The 23,257-nt window shown below is 45.0% G+C and overlaps 1 protein-coding gene across 2 annotated transcripts in view; it reads left to right on the plus strand.

Moving 5' to 3' along the window:
• ZMYND8 (zinc finger MYND-type containing 8) overlaps positions 1-23,257 on the plus strand; it is a 127,251-nt gene that overhangs the window by 33,206 nt on the left and 70,788 nt on the right. For both annotated transcript variants that reach the window (XM_060122121.1, XM_060122122.1), the window contains 5 exons: positions 5,247-5,395; positions 15,123-15,341; positions 18,816-18,929; positions 21,423-21,515; positions 22,633-22,720. In XM_060122121.1, the coding sequence (XP_059978104.1) occupies positions 5,247-5,395; positions 15,123-15,341; positions 18,816-18,929; positions 21,423-21,515; positions 22,633-22,720 (663 nt within the window). The remainder of the gene's footprint in view (positions 1-5,246; positions 5,396-15,122; positions 15,342-18,815; positions 18,930-21,422; positions 21,516-22,632; positions 22,721-23,257) is intronic.

Raw genomic sequence — 23,257 nt, forward strand, 5'->3', positions numbered from 1 at the left:
CCACCATTCTATCACCAGCAGAGGCCTAGCCTCCATTGGAGTGGGTAGGTTTTTAAGTTAGAATGCTGGCCCGCTGTCTCATATCTGGGAAGGACACTGAATCCAGCCAGCATTTCTCAATTTTTCTCCCTAAGAGGCTTCAGTGAAAGCCTCTGCTGTTGACAGATGTGTCTGTTGTGTGGAATCTATTAAATTTCTACCCCTTGGATACAGCCACTGAATGCTCATTAACTCTGGAGGGAGTCGGTGTGTTTGTAACCAGGAATGGAATTGGGGATTTTCTCTTTTGCTCAGACTAGAGGGTTGGGGATCCTCTTGGGTATGGGCAGCCTTGGGGCAGACTCCTCCTCTCACTGTGTTAGGCCCTGCTGCCCTTTCGTTTCCCGGTGGCCTCAGGTAAAACTGTTTCCTTGGCGCTCAGTGGCTTCTGAGTATATTCATTTCTAGGGATTCCCCCCGCCCCGCTTTCACACGGAATTAAAGAATTGCAAAGTTAAAATAGACTTTACGATCCTCTGGCCCTGTAGTTTTTTAATCTTTAGAGTTGATGTCTCCTGTGAGAAGGTGAAGTAGGCTATGGCCCCTCTTCCCAAGAAACTGTCTCCACGTACGGAACCTTGGCACGCGGATCATGGGGCCCTGAAGCATTTTCGTGGGCTCCGGGTAAGAACTGTTCTGTTCCTTTTCTCTGTCTCTCCTCCCATTTTACAGGTGTGTTCCTGAGGCCCTGAGAAGTATGGGGAGTCGCCTGGGGTCATGTGTTTAGCTGTTCTCATTCTTTCTCCTTGGCTCCTTGCTTGGCTTTCGCTTCCTGGGTTCTGAACCAACCCTACAGGTAGCGCGATGAGGAAGGAGAGGAGATCAGCAGGAATCTCTAGGCTGGAGAACTCACACTCCATCCCCCAAACATACAACCTAGAGCATCTCGAATTAGTGTGCACCTTAATCCTCCAGAAGGCTGGTTAAACCCCCGATCACTGGGCCCTATTCCAGTTTCTGACGCTGTAGATCTGGCGTGGGGCCTGAGAATGTGCATTTCTAGCAAATTCGTAGGTGTTGGCTGCTGCTGCTTGCGTGAGGACAGCACTTGGGGAACCATCATCCTAGATCTCAGCCACAGGTGAATGACTTACACTGCAGTGGGAGGAGCTGGAGAGCTTTCTGGCCCCAGGGGTCGACCAGGTGTGGGCTGGGCTGTGGGTTTCGTCCACTGTGCCCCATGCTTCAGCTCTGCGGTGCTCCAGGAGGCTAGTGCCACTCCTGGGAGGGATTGGGAGGTATGTGAGGCACTTTTGGTTGTCACAGTGTTTGGGAGCATCAATGGCAGTGGGTGGGAGGGGGCGGAGGTTGTCCTGACAAGGAGGAGGAGCCGTCCCTGCCAAAATCCATTAGTGCTCTGTTGAGAAACATCGACAACACTACAGTTGACCCTTGAAGAAGATGTGTTGGAACTGCTCTGGTCCACTGACACGTGGATTTTTTTCAGTAAATAGAGTACCTGTGTTTTCATTTGACCAAGCTTTAAGTGTAGGGGAAAGTTTGTGTTTGATTACAGACCACAGTATGTGGAATCACAAAAAACCAGGGTTTGAGTCTTGATTCTGTCCAGACTGCTTGGCTTCCCACCCTTGGGTGAGTCCTTCATCAGTTCTTTTGCTTTTGAGGCAGAGATAGCAGTACGTGGATTTTCGACTGTGTGGAGGTCGAAGCCCAAACCCCTGTGTTGTTCAAGGGTCAGCATTACTTGTTTTTTCCCTGAATTTGTTCCTAGCTTTCCACTGGCCTGACGTTGCTTACGTGCTCTCTTTCAAAATCTGTCCATAAACGGAATAATACATGCGAAATCAAAACCTTGGCCCAATGGCTTTCCCTTTTTGCCTGGCTAGGGTGCCATTTCTTCTGAGACACATCTCCTTTGAGCCCCCAAAACGCTTTTCTTAAACGCCTGTCCTCTGACACTTGAGCAGAGTTATTTGGGTTTATTAGATCCACGTAGAACAAATCCCAAACTCCTTCCTGGGGTCTGCACGCTCAGCTGATCAGCCCCAAGTTTGTCCATTTGGTGACATTTTTTATCCTGAATCGGGTCTCTGTCATTTGCTCATTACTGGCTTTGGTTTGCACCTGCTGCTTTTTTATGTGATGCTGAACCTGCTAAATAGTTCCTTTTTAATTTTCCTTACTTTGATAAAGTTGTCCAGGCACATGATAAATAAGGGCACATGGTGGAAAATAATCTCTCCCCCACACTTTGCAAGCTCTCCTCCCCTGAGGCAACCACCAGTCTCCGTTAAGAGCTTGTATTTCTTGTGTTCAACCAGGAATATTTTAGGCTTATGTAAATTATGAATATATATAAAACATCTTTTTCAAAAAAAAATTTTAAAAAGGAAAAAATAGGAGACAAAATAAAACAGAAAGATAAAGACAAAAAAGAGAAAGACAAAACCCCCATATTTCTTGGGCTGTGTGTGTTAGTCTGTTAATGGTGCTAGACATGCATTGCTTTTTCTTTTTTGTTTTTGATAAATTTATTTATTTCTGGCTGCGTTGGGTCTTCACTGCTGCACGCAGGCTTTCTCTAGTTGCGGCGAGCGGGGGCTACCCTTCATTGTGGTGTGTGGGCTTCTCATTACGGTGGCTTCTTTTTGTTTTGGAGCACGGGCTCTAGGCACGTGGGCTCAGTAGTTGTGGCTCGCAGGCTCTAGAGCACAGACTCAGTAGTTGTGGTACACGGACTTAGTTGCTCCGTGGCATGTGGGATCTTCCCAGACCAGGGCTCGAACCTGTGTCCCCTGCATTGGCAGGCAGATTGTTAACCACTGGGCCACCAGCGAAGTCCCAATACCATACTGTTTTGATTACTGTGGCTTTGTAGTATAATCTGAAATCAGGGAGCATGATTCCTCCAGCGCTGTTCTTTCTTAAGATCGTTTTGGCTATTCAGGGTCTTTGTGTTGCTATACAAATTTTAAAATTATTTGTTCTAGTTCTGTGAAGAATGCCATTGGTATTTTCATGTGTTGCTCTTTTAACCTGATGCAGAAGCTTGGAGATTGTCATACGTCAGTTTGTCTAGAGGTGCCTCATTCTTCTTCGTGGCTGTATCCCGCAGTATGTTATCAGGCCAGCTCCCAGTTTGTGGACATGTAAGTCCAACACACAGTGCTGCAGTTGAATCATCTTGCATGTGCTTTGCTGCCCTGTGACCATGTCTATAGAACGTGCTTCTAGGAGGAGATGGTTGGGTCAAAGACCCTATAGAGAAAGTGAGAGTTTTTACGTACGGTGGGGAAGTGGGGTGAGGATCCCTGTGGGAATGAGAGGAGGTGCTCTCTGGGGAAGCTTGCCAATCCCAGGCTGCATCTTTTTAGTGCATTTTCCCACTAACTAGCTGTTGTGTGCTGCTGGGCCAACCCTTTGGGTTCTCCAGGCCGCTGTTTTGATGTCTGTGGGATGGTCCCCTGACTCTGGGGTCTCTTCTCCCTCAAGGTGTCTGTGGTTAGCATTTAATTTCCTCTCGGGGCTGTGTCTCAGTGCAGCAACCTGAACATTTGTTCAGGATTTTCCTGCAGTCTGCGTGGTGAGCCTGGGGAATTCCCTTGTGTAGTTTGGATTTTGCAAAAGTGGTCCATTGTCTTTATGAGCCTGCTGGAGGATGCTCCAGCTTTCACTCAAAAGTAAGCCACTAGGAGGCCTTGCATGTGGCCATTTTGGACCCTGTTGATCTTGCCCCAGCGGCTCCTGTCCAGACAAAGGGCCGTGACACACAGCACAGCCTGTGTGCTGGGACTTGCCTGAGAGGTAACCCTGGACGGGGAACCTCATCAGGCCATCTTTGTGGATAGTCATCTTTCCGGACTCCGCGTCCTGTCTCATCACCTGTGCTCTCGGCATAGCTTTCTCCTCTTCTGGTGCCTGTAGCTTTCATTCCTCAAGGATAGAAGGTGCCCCTGGGCATTCCATGGTATCCTCACTAAGCTAACAGGACAGCCATCTGGCATGGAATGGATTAAAATCTTCGCAGGTGAAGATTGGATGGTGGTGGAAGTGTGTTTTTTTTTAAATTGCAATAATCTATATTTTTTGTTTGTTTTTTATAAATTTATTTACTTATTTATATTTGGCTGCATTGGGTCTTCGCTGCTGCGTGCGGGCTTTCTCTAGTTGCGGCGAGCGGGGGCTACTCTTCGTTGCGGTGTGCGTGCTTCTCATTGCAGTGGCTTCTCTTGTGGAGCATGGGCTCTAGGCACGCGGGCTTCAGTAGTTGTGGCACGCGGGCTCAGTAGTTGGGCTTGTGGGCTCTAGAGCGCAGGCTTAGTAGCTGTGGCACACAGGCTTAGTTGCTCTGAGGCATGTGGGATCTTCCTGGACCAGGGCTCAAACCTGTGTCCCCTGCATTGATTGGCAGGAGGATTCTTAACCACTGCGCCACCAGGGAAATCCCAAGTGTATGTGTTTTAATGAGATGCTGGGAGAATAAAAATAGAAAGGAATGGATTGACAAGGGTGGGGTTGGCATTTTTCAGATGAGAATCAGGTGAGAATGTAGTTTGCGTTGATCTCTTTGGAGGAGAGTCGCAAACATGATGCCTACTGGTGACTGGGCCACGGGGACTCTGGTGGGTGGGGTATATTTTTTTTACACAGTTATACTTTTTTTAACCTGCTAAACATGAATAAATGTTGTCTTCCACCACAAAGTATGTTTGCCTTCATTTTCTTGAAGTGTGTGGCGTTCTTTTCTTGGTCTGTCTCTTATGGTTTCCTGCTTTTGCCATCAGACATGGGTGTGTGACGGCTCACGGCAGCTGGGTCATGGCCTCATCAACAGGGAACAGTAGGGAAGGGTGGGGACTGTGACAAAATGGGGGGTATTTTCCCATCTAAAAAGTGGCTGGCTGGTATTCAGCTCTATCTGGTCCCATAAGGCCCTGCAGGCCCTGATTTTTTTTTAAAATAGAAGCCCCAAATCTAGGATATTATGTGATGTTTCTTAATTTTTATATTTTGGCAGCGAATTAAAACTTTTACAGAAATGTTATGTCGGCTAAAGAAAGACCAACTGACCTCTGAGACAGGCAGTGCAGATGGGGGGTGTGGTGGGGAGTATATTCTAGGAGGAAGGTCACTAAAATGGCATTAGGTTTGGGGACAAAATGGGTTGTGTCCCTAACACCCCCTTCCCGTGGGGCCTAGTCCTCCCCGATCGCTTTAAAATATGTGGTCCTGTGTGTCTCTTTCAGATCCTGGCTCCACAGAGAGAACAGCCCAGAAAAGAAAGTTCCCCAGCCCTCCGCATTCCTCCAATGGCCACTCGCCACAGGACACATCAACAAGCCCCATTAAAAAGAAAAAGAAACCCGGCTTACTGAACAATAACAATAAAGAACAGGTAAAAGGCCAGTGGGAATGGCGTCCACACCCGGGGGACAAAGGCTGTCGTTTTTCTCACGCCGTGTGCTTGGCATTTAGCAAGCTGCCTTGCTGCGGCTGTCATTTGCATAGGACAAGAAGGGCAGTTCAAAGGGGGCCTGTGCAGAAATTTCCAGTGGGTTTTTCAGATCTCTTTGGGGGACAAGGGCAGTGACCCAGATAGGATACCGTGCTCTAGGATTTGGGGATTTTCCTTGGATTTCTTTTTCCACACGTTAGGGCTGTTTGCCCCTGTGGCCTGAGGGTGTTGCCCTCCTAGGCTGTTGCCCCTAGGACAGTGCCGAGCTCTGCCTGCAGGTGGTTGTGTGGCTGAGGCATGCTCCCTTCTGGTCTCAATTTTCTCATCTGTAAAAGAATGGGTTTAGGTCTGTGGTGAGAGACAGCTGCCCTCCTACCCACTGCCCACTGCGACTTGGGTAGTTGGTCACTATGCACCCTTTTCAGAGTGCACGGTCTCTGGCAGACTCCGCCCTCCCTCAGCAGCCAGCACCAGCTAACTAGATGCAAAAATCGATGCCATCTTGGATCTTGTCTCAGGAACCTTCTAGCTCTAAAAGTCTCTGCTGCAGGCTAGCTACTCTTCTGACTTAAAAAAATGAGAGGTGTTTTAGTGGACCGTGAGCTCAAGTCTCCTAGCGGTGGAGGAAACAGGATGCCCAGCAGGTCTGATGCCATTTCAGCGAGGATTCATGGGCATGTATTCATCGATTTGTGCAGATGATGGATGCCGAAGTGTGGGCCCTGGGGACTTGAGGTTGAATAAAACAAGACTATTGCTTTCACGGGAAGAAGCCTAGCAATGGTTAAATGACCAGGCCTGTGAGAGGGGGACGTTTCTGTGCGTGAATCTATTTTCTCTCTCAGAATTACATAGGGAAGTGCCAGCTCTACTGTTGCTTTGAGGCTGTGGGCAAGTTAACCTCTTTGTGCCTTGTCTTCTCATTTACTGAAATGGGAATAATGATCTTAGTGCTACCAAACTGGCAGGGCTGTCGTGAAGAGGAATTGATCTAAGTGACATAAATACTAATAATTAAAGTTAAGCCAGGGCTTCCCTGGTGGTGCTGTGGTTGAGAATCCGCCTGCCAATGCGGGGGACACGGGTTCGAGCCCTGGTCTGGGAAGATCCCACAAGCCACGGAGAAACTAAGCCCGTGAGCCACAACTACTGAGCCCGTGAGCCACAACTACTGAGCCCATGTGCCACAACTACTGAGCCCACATGCCACAACTGCTGAAGCCCACGCGCCTAGAGCCTGTGCTCCACAGCGAGAGAAACCACTGCAATGAGAAGCCCGCGCACCGCAATGAAGAGCAGCCCCCCACTCGCCACAACTAGCGAAAGCCTGTACACAGCAACGAAGACCCAACGCAGCCAGAAATAAAATAAGTAAATTAAAAAAAAAAAAAAGAAGTTAAGCCAGAGTCTACATTAAGAGGAATAGTCGCCCGACTATCCGTGAAATAATTAAACAACAGCTGTGGAAATGTTCTAGGCCTGCACTGTACAGTGGGATAGTCACAAGCCATGTGTGGCCACTGAGCATTTGCAAAAGTGGCAGATATGCCTGAGGAACTGAATTTTTAATAAATTTAAGTGGCCACCTCTGGTTCGTAGCTTCTGCGTTGAATAGCCCAGATGTAATGAATTGAGAATCCTAATATAGGAGGAAAAACTGGTGAGTTCTAAGTAAACTTCTGGGAGGAATTACAATTTGAAAAAACATGTATAATAATAGTGTTGGTGAGAATAATACTAAAAGCAGAACTTACAGTGTGCCCATCCTGTTGTAAGCCTTTTTTTGTGTGTTAATGTTTGTTTATAATGATGCTGTGAAGAAGGGCTGCAGTTGTGTCCATTTTACTGATGAAAACACAGAGGTTCAGAGAGGTTAAGTCACCTCCCCAAGGCCTCACAGTAAGGAGTAAGAAGCTTACATCTGCCTGGCTGGCTTGAAGCTGGTGACCACCCACCCCTGTCACCCGGGAGCCATCCCATAGCTGTCGAGCTTGAAGAGTAAGAAAGAAACATGAAGGCTATAAATAATCCTCAAACCTTAATTTACGGCAAACCCTCGCATACCAGTTGCCGTAAGTCATGAAGCAGATATTGTCCCCCTTGGACAGAGACAGTCTCCGAGTGGCTCCTCTGCGTGTGTGCACACATGCACTCGTGCTTTGTGACTTCCTCCTGTCCTCCTAAGAATTGGCTCACATTAAAAAAAAAAAGAAAAAGATAAAAGACATTAAGAAAAACAAAGAATTGGCTCACATCTCTCTCTCTCGAAACTGATCAACCCTTTGGCAGATCACACATTTTCTTCTCTCTCTTCCTCATCCACGTGTTCATACCACTTCTATAACACTTAAGCCTCGTGACCACAATGGTGTGTTTGTAAATCTCTGTCCCCCTCTGGTAGGAGCCTCAGAAAGTGGTCAGTGTCCAGTGGCTGCTTTCGCCCCAGCGTTGGACACAGGGCGGGAGCTCATGAATACAGAATGCACTGTGGATGTGGAACAGAGCAGGGGTGACCGGTCACAGGGCACCGTCATGCTTCTGAAGATGATTCTCCTATCTGCAGTACTGATAGAAGAGTTAACGGAGCCATTGGTCTGGAGGGAAGGGCTCCAGACCTGGAGACCTGACTCCTTCCTGTCCCACTGCATCTGGGAAACTCACTGTGGGACCTTGTCAGTTGCTTTCCCACTTCTGAGCTTCAGTTACCTTGTAAAATAGGGTTTGTACTAGGAACATTCTAAGGTTGATTGTAGGTTTTTGTTTTTCACATCTAAAACTCCCTGGGGCTGAATGGCCAGGAGTTGGCAAAGGAGAAATTACCTTAACTGTAAAGAAAAGAAATTCCTGACCTTTGACCCCATAATTCATTCCAGCTTGTAGTGTTTGCATAGAAGGGGGCACCCTCCCTCAAGCACAGTCTGTTTTCCTAAGAGGAACTGAAATCTTAAAAAAAAATTCTTCTGTGCATGTTTTTCTTTTCCTTTCTTCCCTTTCCCTTTTCTTTTCCTCTTTTAGAGTATAGAATTGAAAAAAATTATGGAATTAAAAGCAAAATGTACACCTGCATATGCCGGGTTTTACCAACATAATTTCTGTTAGTCACCAACGTTTGAAGATCATGAGATTTCAAATAACAACTTGTATTTCTGAGTTCCTATAAAAACTCAGAAAAATCCAGCAATAGCAGGAGCTGAGTAGAGCCTTAGCTCTATAGACACGAGGCCTGTGTGCTCGTTTTCCTCACTCCCCACCCCTCCCTTATGTGGCATACCCTGCCAGCTTTGCTCATGCCTTCTGCCTCTGGTCTTAGGCATTCAGGTTCTTTTGATTTTTGGTATACATCAAGAGTCTCCACCCTCTTCTTGTTTTTCTTTATTCTGAGGTTGTTCTAGTGTTCTAAAAAGAAAGCCATTCTAGCATAATAATCCCCCCGCCCCACCCTGTATTTTTCCATTTTTGGTAGAGACGTTTTATTATGAAGTGGAGATACAGGTTTTTTTTTTTTTTTTTTTTTAACTCACATCACTGTTATTGGTCAAATCAGTCATACAATCAACTGGATCATTCCATCATTGGATGACTTGAATAATTTTTTTTTTAATACAGCAGGTTCTTATTAGTCATGCATTTTATACACATCAGTGTATACATGTCAATCCCAATCGCCCAGTTCATCACCCCCCCACCCCCACCCCCCGCTGCTTTCCCCTTGGTGACCATGTTTGTTCTCTACATCTGTGTCTCTTATTTCTGCCTTGCAAACCGGTTCATCTGTACCATTTTTCTAGGTTCCACATATATGCGTTAATATACGATATTTGTTTTTCTCCTTCTGACTTCACTCTGTATGACAGTCTCTAGATCCATCCACATCTCTACAAATGACCCAATTTCGTTCCTTTTTATGGCTGAGTAATATTCCATTGAATATATGTACCACATCTTCTTTATCCATTCATCTGTTGATGGGCATTTAGGTTGCTTCCATGACCTGGCTATTGTAAATAGTGCTGCAGTGAACATTGGGGTGCATGTGTCTTTTTGAATTATGGTTTTCTCTGGGTATATGCCCAGTAGTGGGATTGCTGGATCATATGGTAATCCTATTTTTAGATTTTTAAGGAACCTCCATACTGTTCTCTATAGTGGCTGTATCAATTTACATTCCCACCAACAGTGCAAGAGGGTTCCCTTTTCTCCACACCCTCTCCAGCATTTGTTGTTTGTAGATTTTCTGGTGATGCCCATTCTAACTGGTGTGAGGTGATACCTTATTGTAGTTTTGATTTGCATTTCTCTAATAATTAGTGATGCTGAGCAGCTTTTCATGTGCTTCTTGGCCATCTGTATGTCTTCTTTGGAGAAATGTCTATTTAGGTCTTCTGCCCATTTTTGGATTGTGTTGTTTGTTTTTTTAATATTGAGCTGCATGAGCTGTTTCTATATTTTGGAGATGAATCCTTTGTCTGTTGACTTAAGGTTTCACCCATTTTTCATATATTAGGAATTTGTTACTTTCAGGGGAATTTTAAGAAGAGGTTTAGAGCGCACTTTATTTTTAGGGGAAAGAATATTCTGAGGTTTATAATTAATTTTTTTTCAAATTATTTATTTTTGGCTGTGTTGGGTCTTCGTTGTTACACGTGGGCTTTCTCTAGTTGCAGCGTGCGGGGGCTACTCTAAGCTGCAGTGTGCGGGTGTCTCATTGCGGTGGTTTCTCTTGTTGCTCTAGGCACGCGGGCTTCAGTAGTTGTGGCGCAAAGGCTTAGTTGCTCCGCGGCATATGGGATCTTCCCGGACCAGGGCTCGAACCCATGTCCCCTGCATTGGCAGGCGGATTCTTTTTTTTTTTTTTTTTTGTGGTACGTGGGCCTCTCACTGATGTGGCCTCTCTCGTCACGGAGCACAGGCTCCAGACGCGCAGGCTCACGGGCCTAGCCGCTCCGTGGCATGTGGGATCTTCCCGGACCGGGGCACGAACCCGTGTCCCCTGCATCGGCAGGCGGACTCTCAACCACTGTGCCACCAGGGAAGCCCTATAATTAATTTTTTACAGCCTTTTTGTCTAGTGATTTTACCTCTTAGGAAAGGTTTGAAAACATATAGGTGTTTTTTTCTTGGGACTGCCGGTGGGGGACATCCCAAAGCCTGGAAGGCTGCTTCTGGCGTTGTGAGGAGGAGGATCAGGTTGCTAAATGTCCTACGGTAGATGCGGCAAGAAATACCTTGTCCCAAGTGATATTGGCCCTTTACTGTAAAATACCAATCTAATCTGTAGTTCTTGGGACATTTTGAGTTTGAGTCCTTTTGGGAGGTTCCCCTTCCCCTCCCCTCCCCTCCCTCCTTCCATCCCTCTTTTCTTTACTTCTTTTCTTTTCTTTCCTTTTCTTTCTCATTAAAGGATTGAACAGTAATCTGCTAACAGATTTGTGCAAAATGGCCTTAGGTGCACCTTTGATGGAATATGGCACAGAAATCACAGGGCCCCTCTTGTCTCCTCTGAGTACAGGGCTATACGTATTATAAAGAGGTGGGCCAGGACTTATTTTGCTGGGCCCATGCATTGTCTTAAAAACTGGGACATTTCACAGAAGTTCCTTGTTGGGTGGGGGCAGTGTATTAACAGCTGACACAGGTCAGGGGACAGACAGCAGGATTGCCTGCTTTTTCCTGCGGCCAGGCAGCCCCTGGTGTGTGTGTCTGCCTGGCGGCCTTGATCACTGGAGCTGAGAGCCCTGAAGACGGGCACGTGCTCTGCCCCTCCCGCCGTCTCGCCAGCACTGGGGCTGAGTGTCTCATCATCCTCACAGTCCAGGGCTAAGCAGTCTCTTTATTTTGCAGTCCTTGTGCTTTTATCAAATGCAGGAGAATACAGGCCAGAACTAGGACTGTTTTCATTCATCTGTGTTCCCTATGTGGCCCCAGCAGGAATTTGAGTCTGTGGTCCTCTCCCCCCAGCCCCTGGCCCCCCAGACATGTACCCTGTGCTCACACACAGCCCCAGAACCCATCCTCTGGTTTTCGCAGACCAGGTGCGGCCCAGAGCCTGTTTCTGTAAATAAAGTTTACCTGAACAAAGCCATGTCCACTCAGTGACATCTCGTCTGCAGTCGGTTCTGCTTTCCTTTGACAAGAGTTGAGTCATTGCAGTAGAGACCACACGACCTGCAAAGCTTCAACGGTTTACTTACTATCTTTATAGAAGCCTTTTATAGAGAAAGTTTGCTGGCTCCTGGTGTAGACTGAGGTGTTCCAGAAGTGAATGAACAAGCCTGTCTATTTCTTGTTAAGCCGGCCTGTGGAAGAAGCAGGGAATGTGAACATGTGTGCTCACGGCCGGCAGTTAATCTCATAGCAACACGGGTTGTAACCTGCTTGCCTTCCTAGCAGGCTGGGAACGCACCTTGTGCAAGTGAGGGAGAAAAATCATGAACTCATTCCACCTGAAATGATTTGCCTTTCCTTTTTTAAATGTTCCGTATTTGTTATCAGATTATTTTTACGGAGCAGGAAACACAAGCAGCAGATAAGGCAGGTGTCTGATGGACAAGGCTATCACCAGGCAGCTAGTTCTCAGCAACAGCTGCTGTTTCGGGAAAGGATGAAACTCCTGAAAAGAGTAGGGGGCAACCTGGCCCTCCCTCCTCATGGTCCTCCCAGGAACGCCTACCTCTGGCCAGGTGAGGGTAGGGTCAGGGACAGGGGGCGGGGGAAGCTTCTCAAGTGGCAATATCCCAGCTTCTATTAGATGCAAAGGACTTAGGTTGCCGGCTAGGGAGCTGAGCTGTCATATTCGATTCTTCTAGTTTCATTTAGGGCTTAATGACTCTTCCTATCCTATTATTAACTTACTGAAAGGAAGTTGGGCCCTGAAATACAGCTTACAGCTATCTTGCAAAAGCCACAAAGCATCCTGGAAGACCCCACTCAGGTTAGAAATAGTTCTGCTTGCTTGATATGTACAGTTTATCTTTCAGTGGGCGTTCCTCCCCCTCCCCCTGCCCCCCCTCCAACACTCTCCCCCATAGAAACTCAAACAACCATTTTCCTAGGCAGATAGCACATCCTCTACATGGATGGCTGTCAACTGAGGGCAGTTGTGACCCCGCCCAGGGACACTGGGCAATGTCTGGAGACATTTTTGGTTGTCATAATTTTGTGCATGGTGGGTGGGGGGGCTGCTACCGGCATCTAGCCAAGGATGATGCTACACATCCTACAGTGCACAGGACAGCTCCCTGCAACAAAGAATTTTCTGGCCCAAGATGTCATATGAATTGAGAACTCCTTACTCTAGATGCTGTTATCTTTTTATGTCCCCTCTATTATGTTTTTAGCTGTCTTCTGAATTTTCAGATTTGTATTTTCCTCTCCAGCTTTTTGTATTAAGCAGAAGTTATTATTATTTTTAGAAAAGTTTTATCGGAGGATAGCTGATTTACAATGTTGTGTTAGTTTTAGGTGTACAGCAAAGTAAATCAGTTCTGCATATACATATATCCACTCTTTTTTAGATTCTTTTCCCATATAGGCCATTACGGAGTATTGGGTAGAGTTCCCTGTGCTATACAGTAGGTCCTTATTAGTTATCTATTTTATATATAGTAGTGTGTATATGTCAATCCCAATCTCCCAATTTATCCCCCTCCCCCCCTTGCCCCCTGGTAACTGTAAGTTTGTTTAAGCAGAAGTTATTTTGGATAACTTCTGAATGTTCTGTGAGGGTTCACTTAATCATCAGAATCTCTTCTGCATCCAGCATCATCTTCTGTGGGGCACAGGGATGAGAGAAAGTGCTCGGAGACCTGGGTGGGAGTCCTTGCTCTGGGCTTGGGGGTCAGATAAGTCTTTTTAACCTAGTTTTCTCATCTGTCTAGTAAGACTAAGTGGTGTCTCCCCTGAGTACCTCTCTTGGTGATGGTGAGGACAAAATGAAGATGGTGTGTGTGACAGTATGTTGAAAAACGTAACGTGGAAGGAATAGTGTAACGATGATGTTAATTCTCTGGAAACCAAGGAGAGCGCTCTATTTTAAATGTTGAACTGAAACAGGGCAATAACCACGCTCAAGAATTGTGCAATTGCCCTTATAAGTCATAGGTGTTTTCTTAGTAGAAATGAGAGTCGGGAGGCTTAGAAGGATTGGTTCACAAAGAACTGCTAAAGAAGCGTCTGTGAGGCTCTTTATCAAGGAAGGTGGAAGTAGCAGGCATTTTGAGAACATCAAAACTTCATAATAAAAACCAGGAGCGAGACGGGTGCCTGCAATCTTGGTCACTCTTCCTTGTTATCCTGGGGGTCCTAGTCAGTAAAATAAGGAAAGCAGAAAAGTGATGTAAAAATATTAGACACGGACAGACAAAACTAATGTTACTTAGAGATGGTAAGATTTTTAATCAATACACTACCAGAACTGTTTATATATGAGGTCAGTATTAAAAATCTATATACCAGCGCTTCTATATACCAATGATAACTATTTAGAAACTGTAATTGGAAAAGGTCCTATTCACAGCAGCAACAAGAATTATGCAGCCCCTAACCAATATATGAGATCTTTATGGAGGAAACTGTAATGTCTTATTGAAAGACAGGAAAAAGCTTGTTATACGAGGAGGTTTATTCAGAGGTAGGCCCTGTGGTTGTGGCTGAGCTGTTGCCCATGGAATCAAGGCTGACGTGGGTTGAGTAGCTTTCTCAAGGTCACACAGCCAGTTACCAGGTCATTTTGACACTTACCACCAGACTTTCTCATACTTCCTAAACAGGATATTGGTTTCCAGTAGGCATTTTCCTAACGAGTTTCTTCCGAGCGGTTGTGTGAGTTCGGCGAGTGGCTCTGCTGGATTCTATAATACATCACTAGGGGACCATTTCTCTTGCTATTTTGGCCATGAATTGGCCACCCCCCTCTCTCATCTTTCTGCCATTCTTCGTTCGTTCTCAGTAGGAGATGTGGCTTCTCTGCAAACACCAGGACTTACCATGCTGGAGAATCATGGTTTTAGGAGAGCCTCTTGTTGGCTATTAAGTACTTTATGCATTGGGGGGTAGACTTAAAAAAATGAATGATCATTTTTGGTGACTCATTTCCAATGGATCTATTCGACGAAGGCCTGTTGTTGAAAGACTCCCAGGGAAAACTGCCATACTTTTCTCGGCTTTGTACGTTTAGACTTCCATTTGTTGGACTTTTAACCGTATTAGCAACATTTGTAATGGCGGCGCTGTGTTAAATGCATGCATTATACGATCCCATTTAATTCCAGCCACGATACAGTGATGTTAGTTATTATCATCCCCATTTTACAGATGAGAAAATTGAAGCTGAGGGGTTAAGAGACTTGCCCTGGGTCATGCAGCTGGTAGAGCTACATTTGAACCCAGGTGTGCCTGGGTTGTAACCGTTGTACTATCCTGCTAGGGCTGCCTGTTAACTCTTAGACACCAGCTTTTCAATCCATGGCCTCTTAAAACACAAGAAAGAAAAAGAAATCTTAATGTCTAACGACCCGCAAGCTCAAGTAGAGTCACCCAGGATAGCTTTTTAATGAATGTGTGAAATGCTCTAATTTTCTTCTGTTGTTATTGATGTATTTGTTCAAATTCCTTTTGAGAATGCACATTTGTTTTGAAACCAAACCTGTCTTTCTTGCCTACATTTCAGTCAGAACTAAGACATGGTCCGTTTTACTATATGAAGCAGCCACTCACCACAGACCCTGTTGATGTTGTACCGCAGGATGGACGAAATGATTTCTACTGCTGGGTTTGTCACCGGGAAGGCCAAGTCCTTTGCTGTGAGCTCTGTCCCCGGGTTTATCACGCTAAGTGTCTGAGACTGACATCGGAACCAGAGGGGGACTGGTTTTGTCCTGAATGTGAGGTTAGTTCCTGCTGAATGAATGCATTGTCTGCCTCGTTTCCTCTCCTTTCTTTTCTTCCTTTTATTTCAAAATTTTCAAATAATCCAAACACAAAGAAAAGAGAAGTTTCTTGCCTTCCATCTGCTCTATCCTGGTCACCCCCTTTTTTGGACCAACATAGGCAACGGCCTTAGCACTGCAGCTCTTGGAAAGACAATTGCACGGATTTTTTTTTTTTTTGGCCTCACTGCGTGGCTTGTGGGATCTTAGTTCCCCTAGCAGGGATCGAACCCGTGCCCCTGGCAGTGGGAGTGTGGAGTCTTAACCACTGGACCGCCAGGAAGGTCCGCTGCACTGAATATTGATTTTGATTCTTCATGGGTCTTTGGATCACTTTGAGATCTGCAACCTTCTCTGATTCTCCTGTAATGAACATTCCAGAAGTTACAAGCTTCTGACAAGTTAGTATGTTTTGAAGAGATCCCACGCTATTTTCTTCCTTCTTGGATGTCGTCTCCTGCTGCATCATTGAATCATCGGCAGTAGCTAAGCTGGGAAGACCAGTGTTGGTTGTATGTCCCACGTGGTTGCCATCTGATGCTTTTATTCACGCGACAACTGTTTCTCCCGTGCCTGTTAGGTACTAGGGGTTCAACAGTGAACAAAAAGAGGCCTGAATCCCATTCTTTTCAGGAGAAAAGGACAAAAACCACAATAAAGTTGTATACCGTGTGTTAGAAGAAGAATGTTCTAGAGAAAATGAATTGAAAATGAGGAATAGGGAGTGGGGGGGGGGTGCAGAGTGTCTCCATTTTAAATGACGAAGTCCAGGAAGTCCTTTTAAGATTTAGGAAAGACTTGAAGAAGGGAAGGAGTGAGCCATGGGACAATGGGGGGACGGCCTTCCAGGCTGAGGGGGCTGCAGGTGCAGAACCCAAGGGAGAAGCACACGGGCATAGTGAAGGGAACGTGCGTATTTCATTTGTAGCAAAGCCTAAGCGCTCTTCATGAAAACAATTATCATGGTTTCCACTTTTCTGAGGTGTTTGCTAGTCTCAGCAACTTCCAACTATGATGCTTTTTCAAAATGCTGAAAATAAGAATGTCATCTAGAAAACAAAAACAAATTAAAAACAAAAATAGAGCTTCCCTGGTGGCCCCATGGTTAAGGATCCGCCTGCCAATGCAGGGGACGCACATTCGAGCCCTGGTGCGGCAAGATCCCTCATGCCGTGGAGCAGCTAAGCCCGTGCGCCACAACTACTGAGCCTGCGCTCTAGAGCCCGCGAGCCTGAGCCTGCATGCCACAACTACTGAGCCCGCACACCTAGAGTCTGTACTCCTCAACAAGAAAAGCAACTGCAGTGAGAAGCCCGCGCACCACAACGAAGAGTAGCCCCCACTAACCGCAACTAGAGGAAGCCCCTGCGCGGCAACGAAGACCCAGTGCAGCCATAAATAAATAAATAGATTTATTAAAAAAACCCAAATAATGTCATCTACAAAATCCTTTAATATGGAATGTCACCTGGATTCAAAGGTATATTGGCATTAGGTCTCAAACACGAGGACGCTTTCTGTGTAGGAATTGGAAAGCTCTCCCAGCTGTTGATAGTGGGAAAAAGGAAGCTTTGGGACAGTGTCAGTAGTACTGCTTTTGGGTAGTGGATGGAGCAAAAATCTGTGGAAAGAAAGTAGAGGCCAGGTCAGTATGATGATGACATCTTAATGGTGTTCTGCCTCTAAAATTGCAAAAGATGGTCACTGGTTTTCTTTGGGTTCCTATAGACGGAGACATTGCTCAGCAGTGCCCTCCTGTTCAGAGCCTGAACTCATCCTGCATTTAATGTGGGAACTGGAACCTTCATTTATTTTCTTTTGTCTTGACCTTCCCTTCCCAATTGTTTAATAATTTCGCAGAGAAGATAGTGGCTCAGATAGGATGCTTTTGCTGTAAATAATAGATCTTGTTGAAAGGCAGCTGAAACCAGAGAGATTTATTATTGTGTGTAGAAAGAACCCAGAGACAGGGCCAGGCCAGCGTTTGTTCAGAGCCAGACTCTGCGTTCCATTGTTGAGGCAGTGTGTCCCTCATGGCCGTAAGGTGGCTGCTGGGGGTTTTATCACGCGTGACTAGATAACAGTCCCCCTGAGTGCAGCGTCTCTTCTCAATCCTATTGTTATCAAGCAGAAGACTTTGCCCATCAGCCTCCAGCTGACACGCCCTTGAGCTCATTGGTCAGGATTGGACCACCAGTCCCCACGCAGAAAAGGCTCAAAAATGTTTGTTTGGTACTTTCAGTCTGTATCGTGGGAACCGGCCATTGCCAACCAGGAGGACGTGGCCAGGGCTGTGGGAGAAGAAGTGAATGACAGTTGAGCGGGCGACCCAAGTATTGAGTGTGGATAGTTACCTGGAAATGAACTGGAATTCAGACAGACAGGTGTTCTATGTCTAAAATTGAGAGTCCTGAATTTCTTCTAGTGGTGAATTGGTGAGGTGGTCAACTGGGAAGACTTGCTATTACGGCTCTGGTAGCTAAGCAATGAGATCCGTGCGTCACGGACTGATGTCAGCTTATGAGCGCCTCTTGTGTTGCCCTTTTTCTCAACAACCAACCAGACACGCCTGGAAGTTCCTTTTGGAGGATCCAGAGATCTGAAGAATGGAAATGAAATCCAGATTAATTGGAGAAAACTTTTCTCAGCTCTCCCTACACAGATGGTTCAAGAGTGTTTCCTGATAGCATCTGAAGTTACCATTTTTGTTGTTCCTGCTACCTGAGGATTCCGAAGCTCTTAGATCAAGTACTAGATTTACATAGCAGAATCTGGTATCAGACATGTCTTTGATGGGACTTTCTCTTACAAAGTGACAATTATTTCCTACAGAGATAGACAGCTAGACTGCTCCGTGGGTAATTTGCCAGAAGGTCCTGAGTGGGTTCACATCAGTGGTGACGGAGAATGAAGTCATTTTTATTATTACTTCACTACCATCCCTTGGATTCTTTCTGCAGGAAAGATTGTCACTTTCCAACCATGATATCATTGAATTCATTCCTTGTCAGTTTCCTGAAAGATAGCCCAGAACCTTAAGAGGATCAAGGAAAGTGGCTGATTCGTTGTGTGAAGAGATTACCCTGAAACCATCAGTGACCTTTCATGTCCTATTCTTGAAACCCAAGGTTATAGCAATGACGATTTTTCAGGTCCTTGCCTACCCCACCCTTTTTTTCAGATTATATTGTCTACATGAGCTAAAAACGGTTCTTAGTTAATCGACGGATCCGTGTGCTTAATTTTTATCCACTGATCCAGCACCCGTGTCAAGTAGATTGGAGTGCTCGTCAAGCGAAACAACTGGTCTCATGTAGATGGGAATGATTTTTTGCGTGTGAACTGACTGGAAAATTAGGAGGAAAGGGAAGTGAGTACATGGGATCGTAATTTTTTTTTTTCTAACTGGATATTTGTGTGATTTTGATTTGTAGAAGATTACAGTAGCAGAATGCATCGAGACTCAGAGTAAAGCCATGACCATGCTCACCATCGAACAGTTATCCTACCTGCTCAAGTTTGCCATTCAGAAAATGAAACAGCCAGGGGTAAGATGACACTTCCTCTTGTTATAAGTGTGAATGAGAATAGTGACCTTTGTTCTGTTAACATTTTTGTTCCTTGTAGTTGCCTGAGCTTTTCAGATACCTGTGCTTATTATTACTCTTTGGGTCTTGTGTGCCCAGATTCAGAGACCTGTAAATTATATTTGACAACGGCATTAAGTTAATTCTCAAAAGTGAGCCCTTTGTGAGACCAAGGAGTTTAATCAGGAAATGACATATATTAGAAAGCTGGTGGGGATTTAAAATTCTGAGTGGTTGAGAAGTGAAACCTCAGACCACATCGGGTAAGGGGGAGTCAGTAGAATTCCATTTCAGTGAGAGAGCTGAGTACAACCCAGTTTCTTTGTAATCAGGGCCTAATGGTGGAACCTTCAGGTAAAAGTCCACCAGTGAGATTCCTGTAAAGGGTGAGAATTTTGAAACGGGATTTGATGTACAGCCTTTGCCCTTTAAGGAGAATCTGTCTGCGAAAGCAGGCCTGCTGCGTTCAGCTGGCAAGCGGTGTACTTCTCCGTGGTTTCCCTCCCAGAAGTCCCAGTCATATCATAGCTGTGATGGTGGTTTTGTAGTTTTTTGTGACAGGTTTCAGAAAGATGGCAGTAACCTTGTTTTTTTTTTTTTTTTTTTTTTTTTTTTTTTTTTTTGCGGTAGGCGGGCCTGTCACTGTTCTGGCCTCTCCCGTTGCAGAGCTCAGGCTCCAGACGCGCAGGCTCAGCGGCCATGGCCCACGGGCCCAGCCGCTCCGCGGCATGTGGGATCCTCCCGGACCGGGGCACGAACCCGTGTCCCCTGCATCGGCAGGCGGACTCTCAACCACTGCGCTACCAGGGAAGCTCATAACGTATTATCTTTAAAAACAAGGTTACTGGGGCCGATGCAGGGGACACGGGTTCGTGCCCCGGTCCGGGAGGATCCCACATGCCGCGGAGCGGCTGGGCCCGTGGGCCATGGCCGCTGAGCCTGCGCGTCTGGAGCCTGAGCTCTGCAACGGGAGAGGCCAGAACAGTGACAGGCCCGCCTACCGCAAAAAAAAAAAACAAAACAAAACAAAATGTTATGCCAAGATAATCAACATGTTATGACATTTTTCCTATGGAAACTTGGGTTCTTGGGTAGGGTTCTTTTCTGATTTACACAAAGGCACCATATGAGCTAGTGGTGACCCTTTGTGAAACTCTTCAGAGTTTGCTTTCTAAGTCAAATAAATGTATGAAATGTAGATTCTGAGTGCTTTTAGTAGCCATTGTGGTTTAATTTCTTTAAAAAAAGTAGAAGCTTTAGTTTTGAGATTATATTCTGAAATTTGATATCATGATGAAAAAAATTCAGAGCATGCCAGTTGGGGGTTGCTAAATTGAGAACCTGTCTCTTTCACAAAATCTCTGTCAATGGAAGCAAAAGTATATAGCCTAAGTTTTGCAAAAAAAAAAACTTTGACAAGGAGAATTGATTCATGTAGATTTGTCAACACTGTGGAATTAATTATAAACCAAAAAGAAAAATCAGAGGTGTGAATTTCTTATGTAAATTGTTTGTTACAAAATCAGAACAGAAAGTTGCTGATTTTTGTGGAAGCATCCTTTTAACTTAAAATGGCCAAACTGATTCTGGATGAGAGAGAGCTTGGATGACTGCAAATCGTAATCCGTTCAGATGACTTGCTTGAGCATAATTTGGTGTTTAATGAAATCTTTTAGTTTTTTTTATTGATAAGCAAATAGTACCCATCAACAAACCAGGCCTTGCATTTTGAACTGATTCTTATTACTCCATAAGAAAGTGGATCAAGATACAAAACCTTTACACAGTCCCTGCTTTGTTTTGTTTCTGGTTTTTTTTTTTTTTTTTTTTTGCTGTGACACGTGGCCTGTGGGATCTTAGTTCCCTGACCAGGGATCGAATGCATGCCCACTGCATTGGAAGCGCAGAGTCTTAACCACTGGACCGCCAGGGAAGTCCCCACACAGTCCCTGCTTTGAAAGTAATTTGGCCCCTCAAAGGAGGAGCAAAACCTCACTAAAATTTCCGCCCATGTGTAAGATATCTGTTGGCACTTTAGGGGAACTTTATTTGGTGTGTCATCTCTAGGTGTAGCCAGATTTCACCCCCAGTCAGTTTTGATTATGGGCATTTTCAGTGTATAGATAAGCCTCCTTCAGAATTCAGGTCTCAAGTAATGATAGCGTGTTCTTGTCCGTCTTAATTGAAGAGGCCTGGACCTGTTACTTGACTCTGTACTGAAAACAAAACAAATGACAAAACTGGAACGCAGCTGGGCCCATGATTATGGATAACCGGGCAGAATTTGAAGGTGAACCAGTTTGGAGCTTCTCAAGGGCCTATCTTGTAGAAAGTTTTAGAACTGTATTTTCTGGAACGTTGTCTCGGGTTTAAAGTACATTGCTGGTATTAATGCTTGGTCTTCCGTAGCAGTGATGGGTTTGTGTCTGTGTCTGTGCATCTTTTCTTTTATAGACAGATGCGTTCCAGAAGCCCGTTCCGTTGGAACAGCATCCCGACTATGCGGAATACATCTTCCATCCCATGGACCTTTGTACATTGGAAAAGGTTGGCTTCCATCGAAAAGCCAATTGTCAAGATGATTCGAGATCCCCCCTCACTTCCCGTGCCCCATCTCGAGTTAGATGGTTCTGTGCCATTTTTATTTGGATGGAAGAACTCTCATTCCCCTAACTTCTGTAACATTTTCCCAAGGATTGCAATGGGTGTTGAAATCCACTGCTTAGCTCCCAATAGTATTATACTTCTGCTGGTGATTCTAGCTTTTTATATGAGAAAGTCACAGCTCCCAAGAATTAGTGATTTGGTTGATTTGAGCCTTACCCTTCTCTTTCTTTTGGAGGTGCTAATAAGAGCAGCAGGAAGGAAGAAGAGAAAATTAAGTGTCTGGGAGACCTTCATGTTAGCAGTGAATAAGTGGCTTCTTAGATCTTGACTTAGTTCACTGATAAGAGTATTTCTTTAATGCCTGAAAGTGTTTTTAAAGGTTCAAACTAAAATTCCATGCTGAAAAATTACACGTGGAACATTTTAGGTTGCGTATGTCATCCTGGTGCTGATTTTCAAATTGCCGGTACCAAAATATGGTTAAAGAAGAGCGTGGATGAGGAGAAAACATGACTTTATATTGCATGCATTGATGATCCCCAAAACAGTAAATCCAGCCTGCTTTGGAAAATTGTACACACCCTTACGGTATTTAACAAAAGAAGGAATTCCAAAAAGACAAGGTTGGAATCCTGGCTTCCTAAATTATTAGCTTTGGAACTTTGATTAGTTCCTTTAACATTACCATACCTCAGTTTCCCTGTCTGTAAAATGGGGATAGTGACTGCTTCCTTGAGTTTTCAGTTATGAGGCTTATGTGAGGCTGTACAATTAATAATAAATGTGTAAATATGTAAAATACCCTGGTTTGGCGGAAGAAGCTGCTTGATAGATGGCAGTGCTCTAAGATGAGAAAATTCAAGTTAGTGTGGTGAATTCAGTGAATGCATTTTTATAGAGTTATAGATCTCAACTATAATAGCATCTTGGGAAATGAGTAGAAGCATTAATTAATTTGGCAGATGACTGCGAAGAAAATTATGTGGGGACGCAGGTGTTACTGGTTGTGGCTTATAGAGACTCACTGGTGATTATTTTCTGTGGCTTTTCTTCCCAGAACGCTAAAAAGAAAATGTATGGCTGCACAGAAGCCTTCCTGGCTGATGCAAAATGGATTTTGCACAACTGCATCATTTATAATGGGGGTGAGTGGATTAGATGACTCTTAAGAGTGAGAGTATGCTGTGTGTGTTGCCCGTTCTCCTGCCCTTCATAAAAAATCAGGCTCTTTTTTCATGCATCAGGGCCAATAGCTGAGAATACTGGTGTATAGATTGCTGACGTGTGTGAACAGGGGGCAGTGACTACATGCATTTTAAGGTATGAGCTGATGTCCACAGTGGCTTGTGATATAAGATGCTTTTACCTGTCCTTAAAAAAAAAACCTTATTTTAATCGAGGAATAATTACATAAAATAAAAAGCACAGATTTTACAGGTACATTCCATGAATTTGACAAATGTGTAACCACCTCTGTAACTACAACCCCAAATAAGATCCTAGAACATTTCTGTCACCCCATTATATTCCCAGTTGCCCCTCTCCAGTAAATCCACCCTCCTGAAAAGGAACTGTTCTGTTTTCTGTAACTAGAGATTCGTTTTATTCTAGAATATTCTAGAATTTCATACCAGTGGAGCCAGAGTGCCCGCTTTTATGCCTGGCTACGATGACACAGTGTA

The sequence above is a fragment of the Lagenorhynchus albirostris genome, chromosome 15 (genome assembly GCF_949774975.1).
Source record: "Lagenorhynchus albirostris chromosome 15, mLagAlb1.1, whole genome shotgun sequence".
Classification (NCBI taxonomy): Eukaryota; Metazoa; Chordata; class Mammalia; order Artiodactyla; family Delphinidae; genus Lagenorhynchus; species Lagenorhynchus albirostris.